Source organism: Anomaloglossus baeobatrachus, chromosome 5 (assembly GCF_048569485.1).
Source record: "Anomaloglossus baeobatrachus isolate aAnoBae1 chromosome 5, aAnoBae1.hap1, whole genome shotgun sequence".
Lineage (NCBI taxonomy): Eukaryota > Metazoa > Chordata > Amphibia > Anura > Aromobatidae > Anomaloglossus > Anomaloglossus baeobatrachus.
Window position 1 is genome coordinate 470,490,112 of NC_134357.1, and position 15,889 is coordinate 470,506,000.

General features: G+C 44.5%; 1 protein-coding gene across 2 annotated transcripts in view; it reads right to left on the reverse strand.

The window, feature by feature from the left end:
* The window catches only part of PREX1 (phosphatidylinositol-3,4,5-trisphosphate dependent Rac exchange factor 1), a 191,925-nt gene that overhangs the window by 68,823 nt on the left and 107,213 nt on the right, over positions 1 to 15,889 (reverse strand). For both annotated transcript variants that reach the window (XM_075350642.1, XM_075350643.1), the window contains 7 exons: positions 14,935 to 15,035; positions 13,429 to 13,532; positions 11,711 to 11,760; positions 10,292 to 10,367; positions 5,523 to 5,595; positions 4,496 to 4,632; positions 2,786 to 2,878 (listed from right to left, as the gene is read on the reverse strand). In XM_075350642.1, the coding sequence (XP_075206757.1) occupies positions 2,786 to 2,878; positions 4,496 to 4,632; positions 5,523 to 5,595; positions 10,292 to 10,367; positions 11,711 to 11,760; positions 13,429 to 13,532; positions 14,935 to 15,035 (634 nt within the window). The remainder of the gene's footprint in view (positions 1 to 2,785; positions 2,879 to 4,495; positions 4,633 to 5,522; positions 5,596 to 10,291; positions 10,368 to 11,710; positions 11,761 to 13,428; positions 13,533 to 14,934; positions 15,036 to 15,889) is intronic.

Sequence of the window (15,889 nt, forward strand, 5' to 3'; positions counted from 1 at the left end):
AAAACGCACTCCGTGTACGTTTGGGAAACCTAAACTGGTGTTTCTACTGCTGCGAAGCCGACTCCTCTATAGGTGGAGTTGGGGGAGAAAGATCTAGCACCTGGTTGATGGACGCTATAAGGTCATTTACTATGGCGTCCCCTTCAGGTGTATCAAGATTGAGAGCAACGTCAGGGTCAGAGCCCTGAGCTGCGACGTCCGCCTCATCCTCCAGAGAGTCCTCAAGCTGAGACCCCGAGCAGCGTGAGGAAGTCGGGGAAGATTCCCAGCGAGCCCGCTTAGCCGGTCTGGGACTGTGGTCCGTGCCGGAGTCCTCCACGTGAGACCTAGGGGCCACCCCGGGAGCACGCTGCGGCGCAGACCGAGAGGGGCCTGGAGGCGATGATCCAACAGTGCCCGGGGCCTGTGTAAGGACCGGTCTGGACTGCAAGGCTTCTAGTAGCTTGGCAGACCATTTGTCCATAGACTGAGCCATGGATTGTGAAAGCGACTCAGAGAGTTTCTCAGCAAAAACGGCAAACTCTGTCCCTGCCGCCTGGACAGGGGAAGCAGGAGGGTCTGCCTGAGCCGAGGGGCCCACTAGTGACCGAGGCTCCGGCTGAGCAAGTGCAACAGGGGTCGAGCATTGCTCACAGTGAGGGTAGGTGGAACCCGCAGGTAACATAGCCCCACAAAAGAGGTACAGGTTGCAAAAAAAAAACCTTTGCCTTAGCGCCCTTGCTCCCTGTGGACGACATGCTGTTGTCTCCTAGGAGAGTGATCACTGAGGGTATATAGCCAAAAGCAAAACAACCCGGCCGAACAGAGAAAATATATACAAGTATATATATATATATACTCCGGCACCCTAGGGGGACCAGCACCGGGTGACCGGTGTGGCTAACCGACCGCCCAAAGCGGTGTGTGTCCACCAGATTCCCTGCCTTAGGTCTCCCAGAGCTGCAGAGCTCGTTCCTGAAATCCTCCACCGGCAGAATGTGTGTAAAAATGGCTGCCGGAGCTCTCAGGGGAGAAGGGAGCCGTGGGCGGCGACTAGTAAAGTGCGGGAATCTGGGGCCCCACAGTGATCAGTGAGGGGGGGGGAGGAAACATAAAGTATGCTCCAGCCCTCACTGCCGACGTCAGGTCGACCGTCCCGCCCTTACCCCTGACTGGCAGGCCCGGGGGCGGGAGTTATGGTACTAGGCCGCAATGAAGCCGGGGACTAAATTTAATACCGCGGCCGACAAACAGGCGCGGTCGGCGCGGAAGTCCCGGTCTTCACAAACCAGCAGCTGCTGCAGCGTCTGTGAAACAAGCGCTCCATGCACCGTCCCCGTGGAGACACAGAGTACCTTTAGATGCAGGGCCCTGTCCCTGAGGATACATAGACTCCTGTCCGGCAGATTCCCACAGGGGCTGCGGAGGGAGCCCGGTCCCAGTGAATGGATGACCGGTCAGGATCCCACTTCTCCCAGAGCCTCTAAGGGATGGTGAAGGAAAACGGCATGTGGCTCCAGCCTCTGTACCCGCAATGGGTACCTCAACCTTAACAGCACCGCCGACTTAGTGGGGTGAGAAGGGAGCATGCCGGGGGCCCTGTGGGGGCCCTCTTTTCTTCCATCCGATAAAATGAGCAGCTGCTGCTGACTAAAATGGGAATGCATGAGTGGATGTGTGCCTCCTTCCACACAAAGCATAAAACTGAGGAGCCCGTGATGCACGGGAGGGTGTATAGGCAGAGGGGAGGGGTTACACTTTTTAAAGTGTAATACTTTGTGTGGCCTCCGGAGGCAGAAGCTATACACCCCAATTGTCTGGGTCTCCCAATGGAGCGACAAAGAAAGGAAAAAATAAAAAAAGCAGTGGTTTGCGGCGGTTCTTGGTCCAAAGGATACGAGGTTGGAAAGAGGGGAATTTTTGCCAATAATATACCCCTCATTGTGGATCCTGGATAGCCAGTTTCCTCTGGTCCCAGCAGCGCTCACAAACAAAGCATTTTCCACTTTTGCCCTTGTTCCTCAAGTTCCATGCCTGACTTGGTCAGGTTCAGCGGGAGGAGCAGCAGAGTCCCACCATTCCTCAAGCCCTATGCAGTGCTGTGCTTGCAGTTTGCCCAATCTTACCAGGTGAGCAGCTCCCTTGAATATCCATTCTTCAGTGTTATCCCACCGATTTAACACATGGAGCGCATCTGCTTCTTATTCTTTGACCATCAGTGACTTACAGCTTTCTTTGAATAAAAGTCCATAAGAGAGAGCTGTCTATCACTGAAAGGACCACCCACAGGACGAAAAATCTCAGAAAACTATATATACTCAGCTCCTCCTTGTCTATTACATGATTACTACAGATTGGACTGTATTTTCATGGTGTTTTAGGCACACTCAACAATATGTATAAGATTGTTCAATGCCCATAGTCTGCCATTGTTCTCGACAGCGCATGTCCTACTTGCCCAGGACATTGTGCTGCAGAGAAGATGATATTTTGTGCAGCACAAGCTATCATTGTGGCAGACGAACAATAGTTTTGCTTGTCTATCGTGTGAGCAGCAGACAGATTACACTGTAGGATTATCGTGCTTAGTCAAGTTAATCTCGCAGTGTAAATGGACCCTAGTTCATAGTGGCCAACGGTCCTAAATTTCCTGGTACTGTTCCAATAGCCCTGAAATGTGATAAAAGTCTCCTGTGGGAAAACTCCTTTAATGCTATTGTTCTGGCGCTGGTCTCTGCTGGTGTCAGCATACTTGTGAGCTGTGAGTGGCAACATTGGTCTTATATCTCGGCCTGATGGGTCTCACCTCAGCGTGTGATCCCTTCCGGACCGACTTCACCACGATCGCTTTGTTCTTTTCTTCCAGATCAAAGCCGTAATCTTCTTCTTGAGGTAGAATCTGCGAAAGAACAGAGCAGAAACTTATTACTACTCCTCACTAGCTGGTGACTGATCGACTGGAAAGCTGGCTGACCGCAGCCACATGCCAGCCCACACAAGAAGGACAGTACAATCTAGCTGTGAAGAACTACAAGCACAAGTGACCCCTCAAAAAAGGAACCAACAACTTGTAAATTCTACAAATATCAATCTAATCTCCCAAGTACACACAATATATTATGTCTATCATCCCCATACCCAGAAGATGGCAATCTAATCTCATTACCACACATACTGCATCACACAATCTCTGTCCCCAGAAGCTCACAATCTAATCTCATCACCATAATCTCCTTTTATCACTCCCATCATCCCTGTCCCTGAGAGCTGACAATCTGATCTCTTTGACCTGTCCACGTGATAATCCCCTTGGTTGACCCCTCATAACTCTGGGCAGTGTGTGATTACTGTTTTCATTTCTGGGATCGGGGGAGGGGTGTTTCTATTCCTGTGCCGGCGGTCGGAGCGGTCTGGAATGTGTGAGAGCAGCAGATTTATTTATGTTCGCATAGGAGTCTATGAGGTGTACAACATGTAGAGGACACGGGGCGCTGGGACCTATGTACGGAAATCACAAAGCCATTTATCACATCCTGCACCATACTTACAGCCACCATCACCAGGGAATACTCTGCATTTCACACATGGCCGAGGTCACAGTTCACACACGAAGGAGACTGCACTCACATCACCAAGGACACACACACACTTATGTGTAAAGCTGGGTTCACACTAAACGACAGCGACAACGACGTCGCTGTTACGTCACCATTTTCTGTGACGTAACAGCGACCTTGTAAGTCGCTGTTATGATCGCTGCTTAGCTGTCAAACACAGCGACTCAGCAGCGATCATAACGTCGCTGTGCTACATGTGCAGAGAGCAGGGAGCCGCGCTTAGCGCTGGCTCCTTGCTCTCCTAGGTACAGTACACATCGGATTAATTAACCCGATGTGTACTGCAGCTACATGTCACAGTGCAGAGAGCAGGGAGCCGCGCACACTGCTTAGCGCTGGCTCCTTGCTCTCCTTGCTACAGTATACATCGGGTTAATTACCCGATGTGTACTGCAGCCACATGTGCACAGAGCAGGAGCCGGCGCTGGCAGCAAGGGCGGAGGCTGGTAACGAAGGTAAATATCGGGTAACCAGAGAAAGGTCTTCCCTTGGTTACCCGATGTTTACGCTGGTTACAGCTTTCCGCAGCTGCCAGACGCCGGCTCCTGCTCCCTGCTCGCTTCATTTCGTCGCTCTCTCGCTGTCACACACAGCGATGTGTGTGTCACAGCGGGAGAGTGACGACCAAAAAATGAAGCTGGACATTCAGCAACGACTGGCGACCTCACAGCAGGGGCCAGATCGTTGAGGGATGTCACACACCGCGACAGCGACGGGACGTCGCTGCAACGTCACAGAAAATGGTGACGTAGCAGCGACATCGTTGTCGCTGTGTGTGACACCAGCTTTAGTTCATCATTCTCGCCTTCCCTTATCCACCTGTATCTTCTGAATGATGTGTCAGACACCTGGACCCCTGAATATTGCGCCCCCTTGTGTTTTTGACCACCAGTCCATACCAGCAAAGTCTTGGCCATGATGTTCTCCAGGAGTTTAAAGTCGTTCTTCTTGTTCTTGGAGTTGGTTCCTTCAATCTCCTCGTCAGCGTGAAAGCGGAAGAACTGCGACTCGTCTTTGAACTCGCTCTTCTCCAACACTAATATGGAGAAATCAGAGGGAGAGAAGGTAACAAATAACAAGGAAGAGGAGAAAGAAAACTGATGAGGGACAAGTTCTAGAAGAGATCGTCAAATTGACGACGAACTGAATCACAAAGTCCTTATTGTATGATGGGCATCCATGGAAGGGGCTATATAGTCTTCTGGGAAAGGGTGTAATGTCCCTGAGCTTACAGAGCCGCAGCCACCTCTGCACATCACAACACAAATTACAGGGTACATGGTGAGGAGCTGTCAACGCCCAATGTCTCCAACCACACAGTAGCCATAATAAGAGAGGGAACACCGGCATTCTGAGCCAAAAAGCAGATAAAGTGACCAGCACATAGCGCACTTCAGCTGTATACTAATGACCTGAGATACAGGCGGCATTCCTCCTCAGATCTTCTGTTTGAAGGGGTGGACAAAGTATTGGTGCAATCTATGCAACCGAAAAAGGGCCAAAGTGGTAAGGGGGCAATTTCTACATCTAAAGTAACAAGCCGATTCCATCATGGACACATGAACACGTCCTACATAGATATCACGCAGGAGCCCTTTCCAGTCTGTGTCCACCCTGCCTGCCCCACCCCCATTATACAGAAATAATCCTACTGCAGTTTATATAAAACCTGTATAATGTGATCAGGGACGACCATTATTCAGCCCCTGAATGCTGAGGTCTTCAGAGTAGGATGCTGGTTCATGTGCCGGATTGATTGGCCGTGTGCAGACACCTTACAATGGAAACACACTGTCCGCCCAGAGCAGGCATACCAATCAATCCAGAGCACAGGCGCGGACGTTGCTCTGGGACTGGATCTCATTATCGCTGTTATATTTGTACAATGGAACGGCTCATATTCGTACTAAAAGTCGGCACAATTACCATGATGCATGAATCCATTGTTGCAGAGTCCAACGCCAAGAGCGACAGCTTCTTCTCTCGTCTGAAAATCTCCCTGGAAGCAGAGAAGTGTTTCATTATTATAGAAGGAACAACACAGAGCTTATGACATCCAAATCACAGCCCGCACGCTCACAGCGAGCCAGCAATGATTGCAAATCAGTGACTCCTATTTCTGTGCGTTTCCCTAACTTGTTGGAAGCATGGCTGTGCCCGTCAGATGACTATTTGTGATGCAGGCAATCATGGCCATTGTTGGGCTGATCGTCTCGGGTGCAGCAGCCAAACGTACAAAATATGTGCCGAGAAGCTGCCACTGGATGGGAAGAGGATGAAGGAACTGAAGAAAAGATGGAAGCCGCGCCTGCCCTGATTATCCTGAGATTGTTCCTGTCAGGAGTGCGTCCCGGGCCTCGCACATAGGCGAGGGTCGGATAGGAGTCAGCCATCACCCTGCACTATAGGTCCGCAGCCAAAACTGTGCTATTTGGAAAATTGGCAAAAGTTAAAGTTCAAATCAAATTCATTGTTTATAAAACGTCAGATACAAAAAACCACTAGAAACAGGAAGATAGCGGCAGAGGAGGTCCAAAGAGACGGAGCAGACGAGAGGCCAAAACGCATACCAAAAGCGGCCAAAGGGGCTACTACATAATGCAGGTATCAGTCACCTGGGCTAGTATATAATACAGATATCAGTCACCTGGGGCTAGTATATAATACAGATATCAGTCACCTGGAACTAGCATATATTACAGATATCAGTCACCTGGGGCTAGTATATAATACAGATATAAGTCACCTGTGCTAGTATATAATACAGATATCAGTCACCTGGGCTAGTATATAATACAGATATCAGTCACCTGGGGCTAGTATATAATACAGATATCAGTCACCTGGGCTAGTATAGAATACAGATATCAGGCACCTGGGGCTAGTATATAATACAGATATCAGTCACCTGGGGCTAGTATATAATACAGATATCAGTCACCTGGGGCTAGTATATAATACAGATATCAGTCACCTGGAACTAGCATATATTACAGATATCAGTCACCTGGGGCTAGTATATAATACAGATATAAGTCACCTGTGCTAGTATATAATACAGATATCAGTCACCTGGGCTAGTATATAATACAGATATCAGTCACCTGGGGCTAGTATATAATACAGATATCAGTCACCTGGGCTAGTATAGAATACAGATATCAGGCACCTGGGGCTAGTATATAATACAGATATCAGGCACCTGGGGCTAGTATATAATACAGATATCAGTCACCTGGGGCTAGTATATAATACAGATATCAGTCAACTGGGCTAGTATAGAATACAGATATCAGTCACCTGGGGCTAGTATATAATACAGATATCAGTCACCTGGAACTAGCATATATTACAGATATCAGTCACCTGGGGCTAGTATATAATACAGATATAAGTCACCTGTGCTAGTATATAATACAGATATCAGTCACCTGGGCTAGTATATAATACAGATATCAGTCACCTGGGGCTAGTATATAATACAGATATAAGTCACCTGTGCTAGTATATAATACAGATATCAGTCACCTGGGCTAGTATATAATACAGATATCAGTCACCTGGGGCTAGTATATAATACAGATATCAGTCACCTGGGCTAGTATAGAATACAGATATCAGGCACCTGGGGCTAGTATATAATACAGAAATTAGTCACCTGGGGCTAGTATATAATACAGATATCAGTCACCTGGGCTAGTATAGAATACAGATATCAGGCACCTGGGGCTAGTAAATAATACAGATATCAGTCACCTGGGGCTAGTATATAATACAGATATCAGTCACCTGGGCTAGTATAGAATACAGATATCAGGCACCTGGGGCTAGTAAATAATACAGATATCAGTCACCTGGGGCTAGTATATAATACAGATATAAGTCACCTGGGCTAGTATAGAATACAGATATCAGGCACCTGGGGCTAGTATATAATACAGAAATTAGTCACCTGGGGCTAGTATTTAATACAGATATCAGTCACCTGGGCTAGTATAGAATACAGATATCAGGCACCTGGGGCTAGTAAATAATACAGATATAAGTCACCTGGGCTAGTATATAATACAGATATTAGGCACCTGGGGCTAGTATATAATACAGATATCAGTTACCCGGACTAGTATATAATACAGATATCAGGCACCTGGGGCTAGTATATAATACAGATATCAGGCACCTGGGCTAGTATATAATACAGAAATTAGTCACCTGGGGCTAGTATATAATACAGATATCAGTCACCTGGGCTAGTATAGAATACAGATATCAGGCACCTGGGCTAGTATATAATACAGATATCAGGCACCTGGGGCTAGTATATAATACAGATATCAGTCACCTGGGGCTAGTATATAATACAGATATCAGTCACCTGTGCTAGTATATAATACAGATATCAGGCACCTGGGGCTAGTATATAATACAGATATCAGGCACCTGGGCTAGTATATAATACAGATATCAGTCACCTGGAACTAGCATATATTACAGATATCAGGCACCTGGGCTAGTATATAATACAGATATCAGTCACCTGGAACTAGCATATATTACAGATATCAGTCACCTGGGCTAGTATATAATACAGAAATTAGGCACCTGGGGCTAGTATACAATACAGATATAAGTCACCTGTGCTAGTATATAATACAGATATCAGGCACCTGGGCTAGTATATAATACAGATATCAGTCACCTGGAACTAGCATATATTACAGATATCAGTCACCTGGGCTAGTATATAATACAGAAATTAGGCACCTGGGGCTAGTATACAATACAGATATAAGTCACCTGTGCTAGTATATAATACAGATATCAGTCACCTGTGCTAGTATATAATACAGATATCAGTCACCTTGGGCTAGTATATAATACAGATATCAGTCACCTGTGCTAGTATATAATACAGATATCAGTCCCCTTGGGCTAGTATAGAATACAGATATCAGGCACCTGGGCTAGTATATAATACAGATATCAGTCACCTGGGGCTAGTATATAATACAGATATCAGTCACCTGGGGCTAGTATATAATACAGATATCAGTCACCTGGGCTAGTATAGAATACACATATCAGGCACCTGGGGCTAGTATATAATACAGAAATTAGTCACCTGGGGCTAGTATATAATACAGATATCAGTCACCTGGGCTAATATAGAATACAGATATCAGGCACCTGGGGCTAGTAAATAATACAGAAATTAGTCACCTGGGGCTAGTATATAATACAGATATAAGTCACCTGTGCTAGTATATAATACAGATATTAGGCACCTGGGGCTAGTATATAATACAGATATCAGTTACCCGGACTAGTATATAATACAGATATCAGTCACCTGTGCTAGTATATAATACAGATATTAGGCACCTGGGCTAGTATATAATACAGATATCAGTTACCCGGACTAGTATATAATACAGATATCAGGCACCTGGGGCTAGTATATATTACAGATATCAGGCACCTGGGGCTAGTATATAATACAGATATCAGGCACCTGGGGCTAGTATATATTACAGATATCAGGCACCTGGGGCTAGTATATAATACAGATATCAGTCACCTGGAACTAGCATATATTACAGATATCAGTCACCTGGGCTAGTATATAATACAGAAATTAGGCACCTGGGGCTAGTATACAATACAGAAATTAGTCACCTGGGCTAGCATATATTACAGATATTAGTCACCTCGGGCTAGTATATAATACAGATATAAGTCACCTGTGCTAGTATATAATACAGATATCAGTCACCTGTGCTAGTATATAATACAGATATCAGTCACCTTGGGCTAGAATATAATACAGATATCAGTCACCTGGGGCTAGTATATAATACAGAGATAAGGCACCTGGGCTAGTATATAATACAGATATCAGTCACCTTGGGCTAGTATATAATACAGAGATAAGGCACCTGGGCTAGTATATAATACAGATATCAGGCACCTGGGCTAGTATATAATACAGATATCAGTCACCTGGGGCTAGTATATAATACAGATATCAGGCACCTGGGCTAGTATATAATACAGATATCAGTCACCTGGGGCTAGTATATAATACAGATATCAGTCACCTGGGCTAGTATACAATACTAGTATATAATACAGATAACATTCAATTGGGATTAGTATTTAAATACAAATATCAGTCACCTGGAGCTACTAGAAAATACAGATATCAGTCACCTGGGCTCGTATATAATACAACATTAGTCATCTGAGGCTAATATGCTAGTATACAGTACAGATACTGGTCACTTGGGGCTAATATATAATACAGATATCAGTCACCAGGGCTGGTACAAAATAAAATATATTAGTCACCTGGAGCTAGCCTATAATACAGATATCAGTCACTTAGGGTTAGTATACAATACACATATCAGTCACCTGGGCTAGTATATAATACAGATATCAGTCACCTGGCCTAGTATATAATACAGATATCAGTCACAAAGGGCTAGTATATAATACAGATATCAGTCACTTACGGTTAGTATATAATACAGATATGAGTTACATAGGCTTATTATATAATACAGATATCAGTCACCTGGTGCTATTATACAATACTAGTTCCTTTGGCTAGTATATGGCTAATTCTCGAGTCTGTTGCCAGCAGAGGTGGCTCTGCTATTCCTGTGCTTATTATTGAAGGCAGTAGCCGTTACCTGTGATATTAGCCAATCCACCAGCTTGCTGGCTGGGATGACGGACTTGTAGGTTTTCAGGTGGTGATCTCGGTCTCTAGAGGACAGAACAGAGAGTCATTATCTGTTGATGGGATGTTACTGATACCGCGGAGATAGAACCATATAATAATGCCATGACCCTGTCCTGTGTGTTACTATTCACCAGTAGGTACATGTGATGTGACATCTCTGTGCCAGGGACAAGGGGTGTATATATATATATAATAACATGGCAGTAAACATGGCAGCCGTCCAACACGTGATATCTAATACCAGGACAACACCATCACCCTCGTCATCCAAGTAAACTTGTTGCCAGGTCCTAGTGAACGAATGTAACCCTCTCCATTACACCGATCTGCAGCATTGACGTCACAGCATTAATATAGCACAAGAACAGAGAACGGTCAGTACATGTGGTGATGTGGCCCACACACAACATGGGCACCTGAAGGGTGCTATAAGTGCAGAGTGGCAGCCATACTAATGTGTAGGGGATGGTGATTGTTGTATGCAGCTCCCCAGGCAGTAACTCTGCTGCACCGCTGATAAAGCCGCATCTCCCTTCGTCACAGAGCCATATTATGCAAGTACCGGGCATCTCAAGATCCTTGGACTTTACTCATTTCACCCAAACAGGAAGTGGGAGAAGCAGCTGCCTCATCTGTGGTGCGGAGGTGCCAGCTCATCAGATGCCATCGCCGGCAACTGCAGCTAAATCTGCCTCTAAAGCAAAACTAATCCAAGACTAAACCTCAAATCAGCGGAAAAACAATATCCAAAGACTGCACAGAAGAGGGCGATTCGGGCCGTCCAGTGACCCCTCGTCCTGCTGAAGTCCGGCGCCTTATTCTCCTTACCCAATCACTATGATGATGACAAATCATTAACATTATAAAGGGGGCTCTACTGAAAGGCTCTGCTGACACGTACACTCTTCTCGGGAATAAATTCCTTCCTCACCCACCCTTATGAGTGCCCCCAGTATATTGTGAGCTAGTAGGATAGAGAGGACATAAGGCACGGGTGACCCTTACACTGTACCTACAGGGCAAGAATATGTGAAATAGTGAGCCGACGCTCACACTGAGGCCTGTTATTCTCAGGTGCTTTGGAGGATCCGATATTGTAACTTCCAGAACACACAACAAATGGCAACTCAATAATTATCTAAGAACTTTGTACACTTGTGCTGAAAACCAGACATACAGCGTAGAAAACCGGGCACATAGGTGGACCAAAGTAAACAGCGTGTCATGATGAGGAGAGAACAGTGGGTTATTCACTAACTGTATATATATAACGCTTCCCCAACAAAATGACCACCGACACTGACACACAGAAAGAGAAGGAGATGCCAGCGCACAGAAACATCGCCAGCGGAGAGCTCACACTTACTTGACGACAGGACTAAAGAGGCTATGAAGACGACAGTAAAGTCTGACACCCTGGAAAAGAAAGGAGCAGAGTCACCACCAGCACCACATTCACATCTAAAGCTTAGTGACCAGATCTACGCCTGACCCGATTATATGGCTTATACTCCAGAGCTGCACTCATTATTCTGCTGGTGGAGTCCCTGTGTATATACATTACATTACTTATCCTTCTCTGATCTTGAGCTACATCCTGCATTATACTTCAGAGCTGCACTCACTATTCTGCTTGTGCAGTCACTGGATATATCTATTACTTATCCTGTACTGATCCAGAGTTACATTCTACAGGGGAACTTCTGTTTACGAGTAACTTGGTGTGCGAATATTTCACTATACGAGCAAAGCTTGCTGTAAATTTGTAACTCGATTTACGAGCAAGCTTTGCTGTATGAGCAAAATACCGCACACACTTCCGGTTCCGTACGCACAAACACACACATACATATTATGCTCACATATCCCCTGTTCCCTCGCTGGCCTCATACCTGGTTCTTGTAGTCCGCCGGTATGTGGATCCGGTAACCAGCGCAACCAATACAGGAGCTGCCGCTGTGCTTCCGAATGGCAGCTTGTTGACCTATTTGAGTCACTGACGTCAGCGCCCTGGCCAATCAGAGGCAAGCGGCTCATGCCTCTGACGTCAGCGCACTGGCCAATCACAGAGTAAAGCAGCTCATGGCAATGACAACAGCCGCTGAAGGCCAGACAGCAGCAGATCTTGCATCGGCCGCCATGGTTACCGGCGGACTGCAAGAACCAGGACGATGAGGGAATGGAGGATAATAATGAGCATAATGTGCATGTGTGTGTGCGCGTGCTTGTGCATGTGTGTGTGTGCGCGTGTTTGTGCATGTGTGCGCATGTGTGGAATGGCACAATAGGGGACCAGGATGGGACATGCTACAAGTTGTGGAACGGATTGTCTGCTTTCCAATGATTTCCTACGGGAAATCTTGCTTTGCTAGATAAGTAAATATGTTTAAGAGCACCCTCCCAGAACGGATTGTTCTCGTAAACCAAGGTTCCACTGTACATCATTCTCTAGAGATGCACTCGCTATTCTGATTGGTGTTATTGGCATGTACATAAGCTTATGGATAGACACTTCTTTATGAGCTACAATACCATCGGAGAAGGGATTTAAAGGTGTTGTTTGACTTCTAAAATAACAGTAAAAAAGCAAGGAATATTGCAAAATAACAAAGGAACACATACTTATAGCCTCTTACCCCGTTACTCCCAGCTCCGATAATCTCGGAAAGGCCTATGCTGGCATGACGGGAATTAGAGCAGGTGAGCATAACTTTTTAGATTCTACAGCAGCCTTCTCTTTTTTAAATGTTTTTATGGATGGTGGACCACCTCTGTAATCTTGTAAAAAAAAATTCCAATGACGGGGATATGACCGCTGCTCCGGGTGTGATGGGGTCAGCTGTTTTACATGTCCTTTATGAACGAACTGAATTATTAAGCTGCTTGATGGGGCTATCTGATGAGATCATCTCCCTGGCTTCCCTGGGGAGCAGCAGTGATGGTGGCCATTACATGGGTCACATCACTTTCTTAAATCTGACTAATTGCCCTGAACTCACAATGACTGAACATCCTCATGTACGACACATGGCATGAGCGGGGTCAGCAACCAGCACCATAAACCATGGAAAGATTGGAACGTACCTTAGACATGATGTCTTCAAGTTCACTCCTCGCCTTGTACGTCCCATCATCATAGCGGAACCGATATAGAACCTGCTCATTCTTAAATTGGTGCTTGTCTGACACTAAAAGCAGGATAGGAAAAACAGCAAGAAAAAAAATACTTAAAAAAAAAGGACACATACATGTCGTAAATGTATGATTGCATGTATAGTGTATATGGATAATGTGTGTTTTATATATATATATATATATATATATATATATAAAATAGTGTGTATAATGTATGTGTGTAATGTGCGTCGTATATGTATAATTATGTGTATAGTGGGTGTCGTATATTTATGATAGTGTGTATAGTGCATGTGTATAATGTGTCACTTATGTATGATAGTGTGTATAGTGTATATATGTCGTATACGTATGATTATGTTCATAGTGTATGGGTGTCATATGTATGGGTTTGTATAGTGCATGTTTGTAATGGGTGTCGTGTGTATGTATATATATATATATACATATATATATATATATATATATATGTATATAAAAGTATGATTCTATGTTTATTGTATATTGTGTGTTGTATATATATATGAGTGTGTATAGTATATAATGTGTGTCGTATGTATGATTCTGTTGCATGTATAGTGCATGTGTATGACGTGTGTGTGTACTGTATGGTATAGTATGCATGTCATATATGTATGATAGTGTGTATACTGCATGTGTATAATTTGTGTAGTATATGTATAATAGTGTGTATAGTGTATATTTATAATATGTGTCTATAATTGAGTGTATGTGTATAACGTGTGCACTCAATGTATAATAGTGGGTATAGTATATGTGTATAATGAGTGTCAAAGATGTATGAATGTGTGTATAGTGCATGTGTATAATAGTGTGTTTAATATATGTGTGTACTGTGTATTGCATTGTATAATGTGTCATATATGCATGATAGTTTGCATGATATGGATATCATGGGTGTATTATGTATAGTTTAAATGTATAAAATGCGTGTATCATAGGTTTGTATAATGACATGACTGCATTGTTTGAATATACCCTAAGAGCACGTCATATGTGCACTGATGATCCACTACACATTCCTGAATAATACATGTGGAAGAGATTTTTAAAACCTCATGAATGTGCAGTAGAAAACAACATCATGTCATGTAGAGCACATCGCTGATTTTCAAATCTATCACATGCCTATTATGTTACAAAATTGCAGCCGGTTTCCCCATCTAAAATCCAAAGAATTAAATCTGTTGTAAAACCCCTGGAAATTCTGAGGCAGAGGATTTTTTTCACCAATTTCATTGCTTAATCTGCGCCGATATTCCCATGAAAACTAACGACAAACTGTCCTATTATTTTAAATGTAGACTCCATGCTGCCATTCGAGAGACACATACTTCCGCAACAGATTTGAAATGAGCTTCAATAAGCAACGTGATGGTTTCCAGGTTCCACATTGCCAACATGCTCTACCGTCATCCCAGACCGTCATCTTACCATGATGGATGATCCCATTCTCCAGTAAGGCCTGGCCCAAGTTGACACCTTCTTCGGGTTTACTGATCTCTCCATTCTCCATCAGCCAAGACACAAATTCACTACAACAGAAAGAGACCAGGAGTGAGCAGCAGGATGGACGGCGGCTTATAACATGACTATCATACAGACAGGATCCATTTCTTCATCTGCTTGGTACACTCTGCTGGTTCAGGATCTGTGAACTTTAAGCAATACTCAACAGTAAAGCAGAAAACAGCAACAAGAAGATGATAGGACTACCACCACAAGAGAAGAATATAGGGTCAGTGCCACAAGACTATATGACCCCACAAGAGAAAAGGACAAATCTTCCAGCTCCACGAAAGATTACAAGAGCACGATGGGAAGCTCACCACAAGAGAAAATAATGGGGCTTCCACAAACAAGAGAAGTCAAAGGTGCCTCCCCCACTAGAGAAAATAACAAGGCCAATACAACAAAGAGAAGAAGTCTCCACCTCAAAAGAACATAATGGTCCTCCTACCATGTTGGAATATGTTGGGGTTAACTTCACAAAAGAAAACGGTGGTGCCCCATTACAAGAGAATAAGTTAGGGCTCCCAGTATGTGGCAAGATAATGTGGCTACCAGCCCAAGAGCACATGAATGAGCCCCTATTAAAAAAGAATATGATGGAGGCTAGTAACACATGGGAAGATGATGGGGTTAATAGCAGAACGGAAGATGAAAGGGCCCCAATTACAAGACAATATGATAGAGCTTCCAATATGTGGCAACATGATGGGGCTATCAGCACAAAAAAAATAACAAATGGGCCCCCGTTACAAGAAAATATGATGGGGCTCCCATCACATGGGAAGATGAAGGAGCTATAAGCACAAAGGAAGATAATGGGCCCCTACTACAAGAGAATTTGATGGTGGTTTCTACTATGCGAGAAGATGTTGGGACT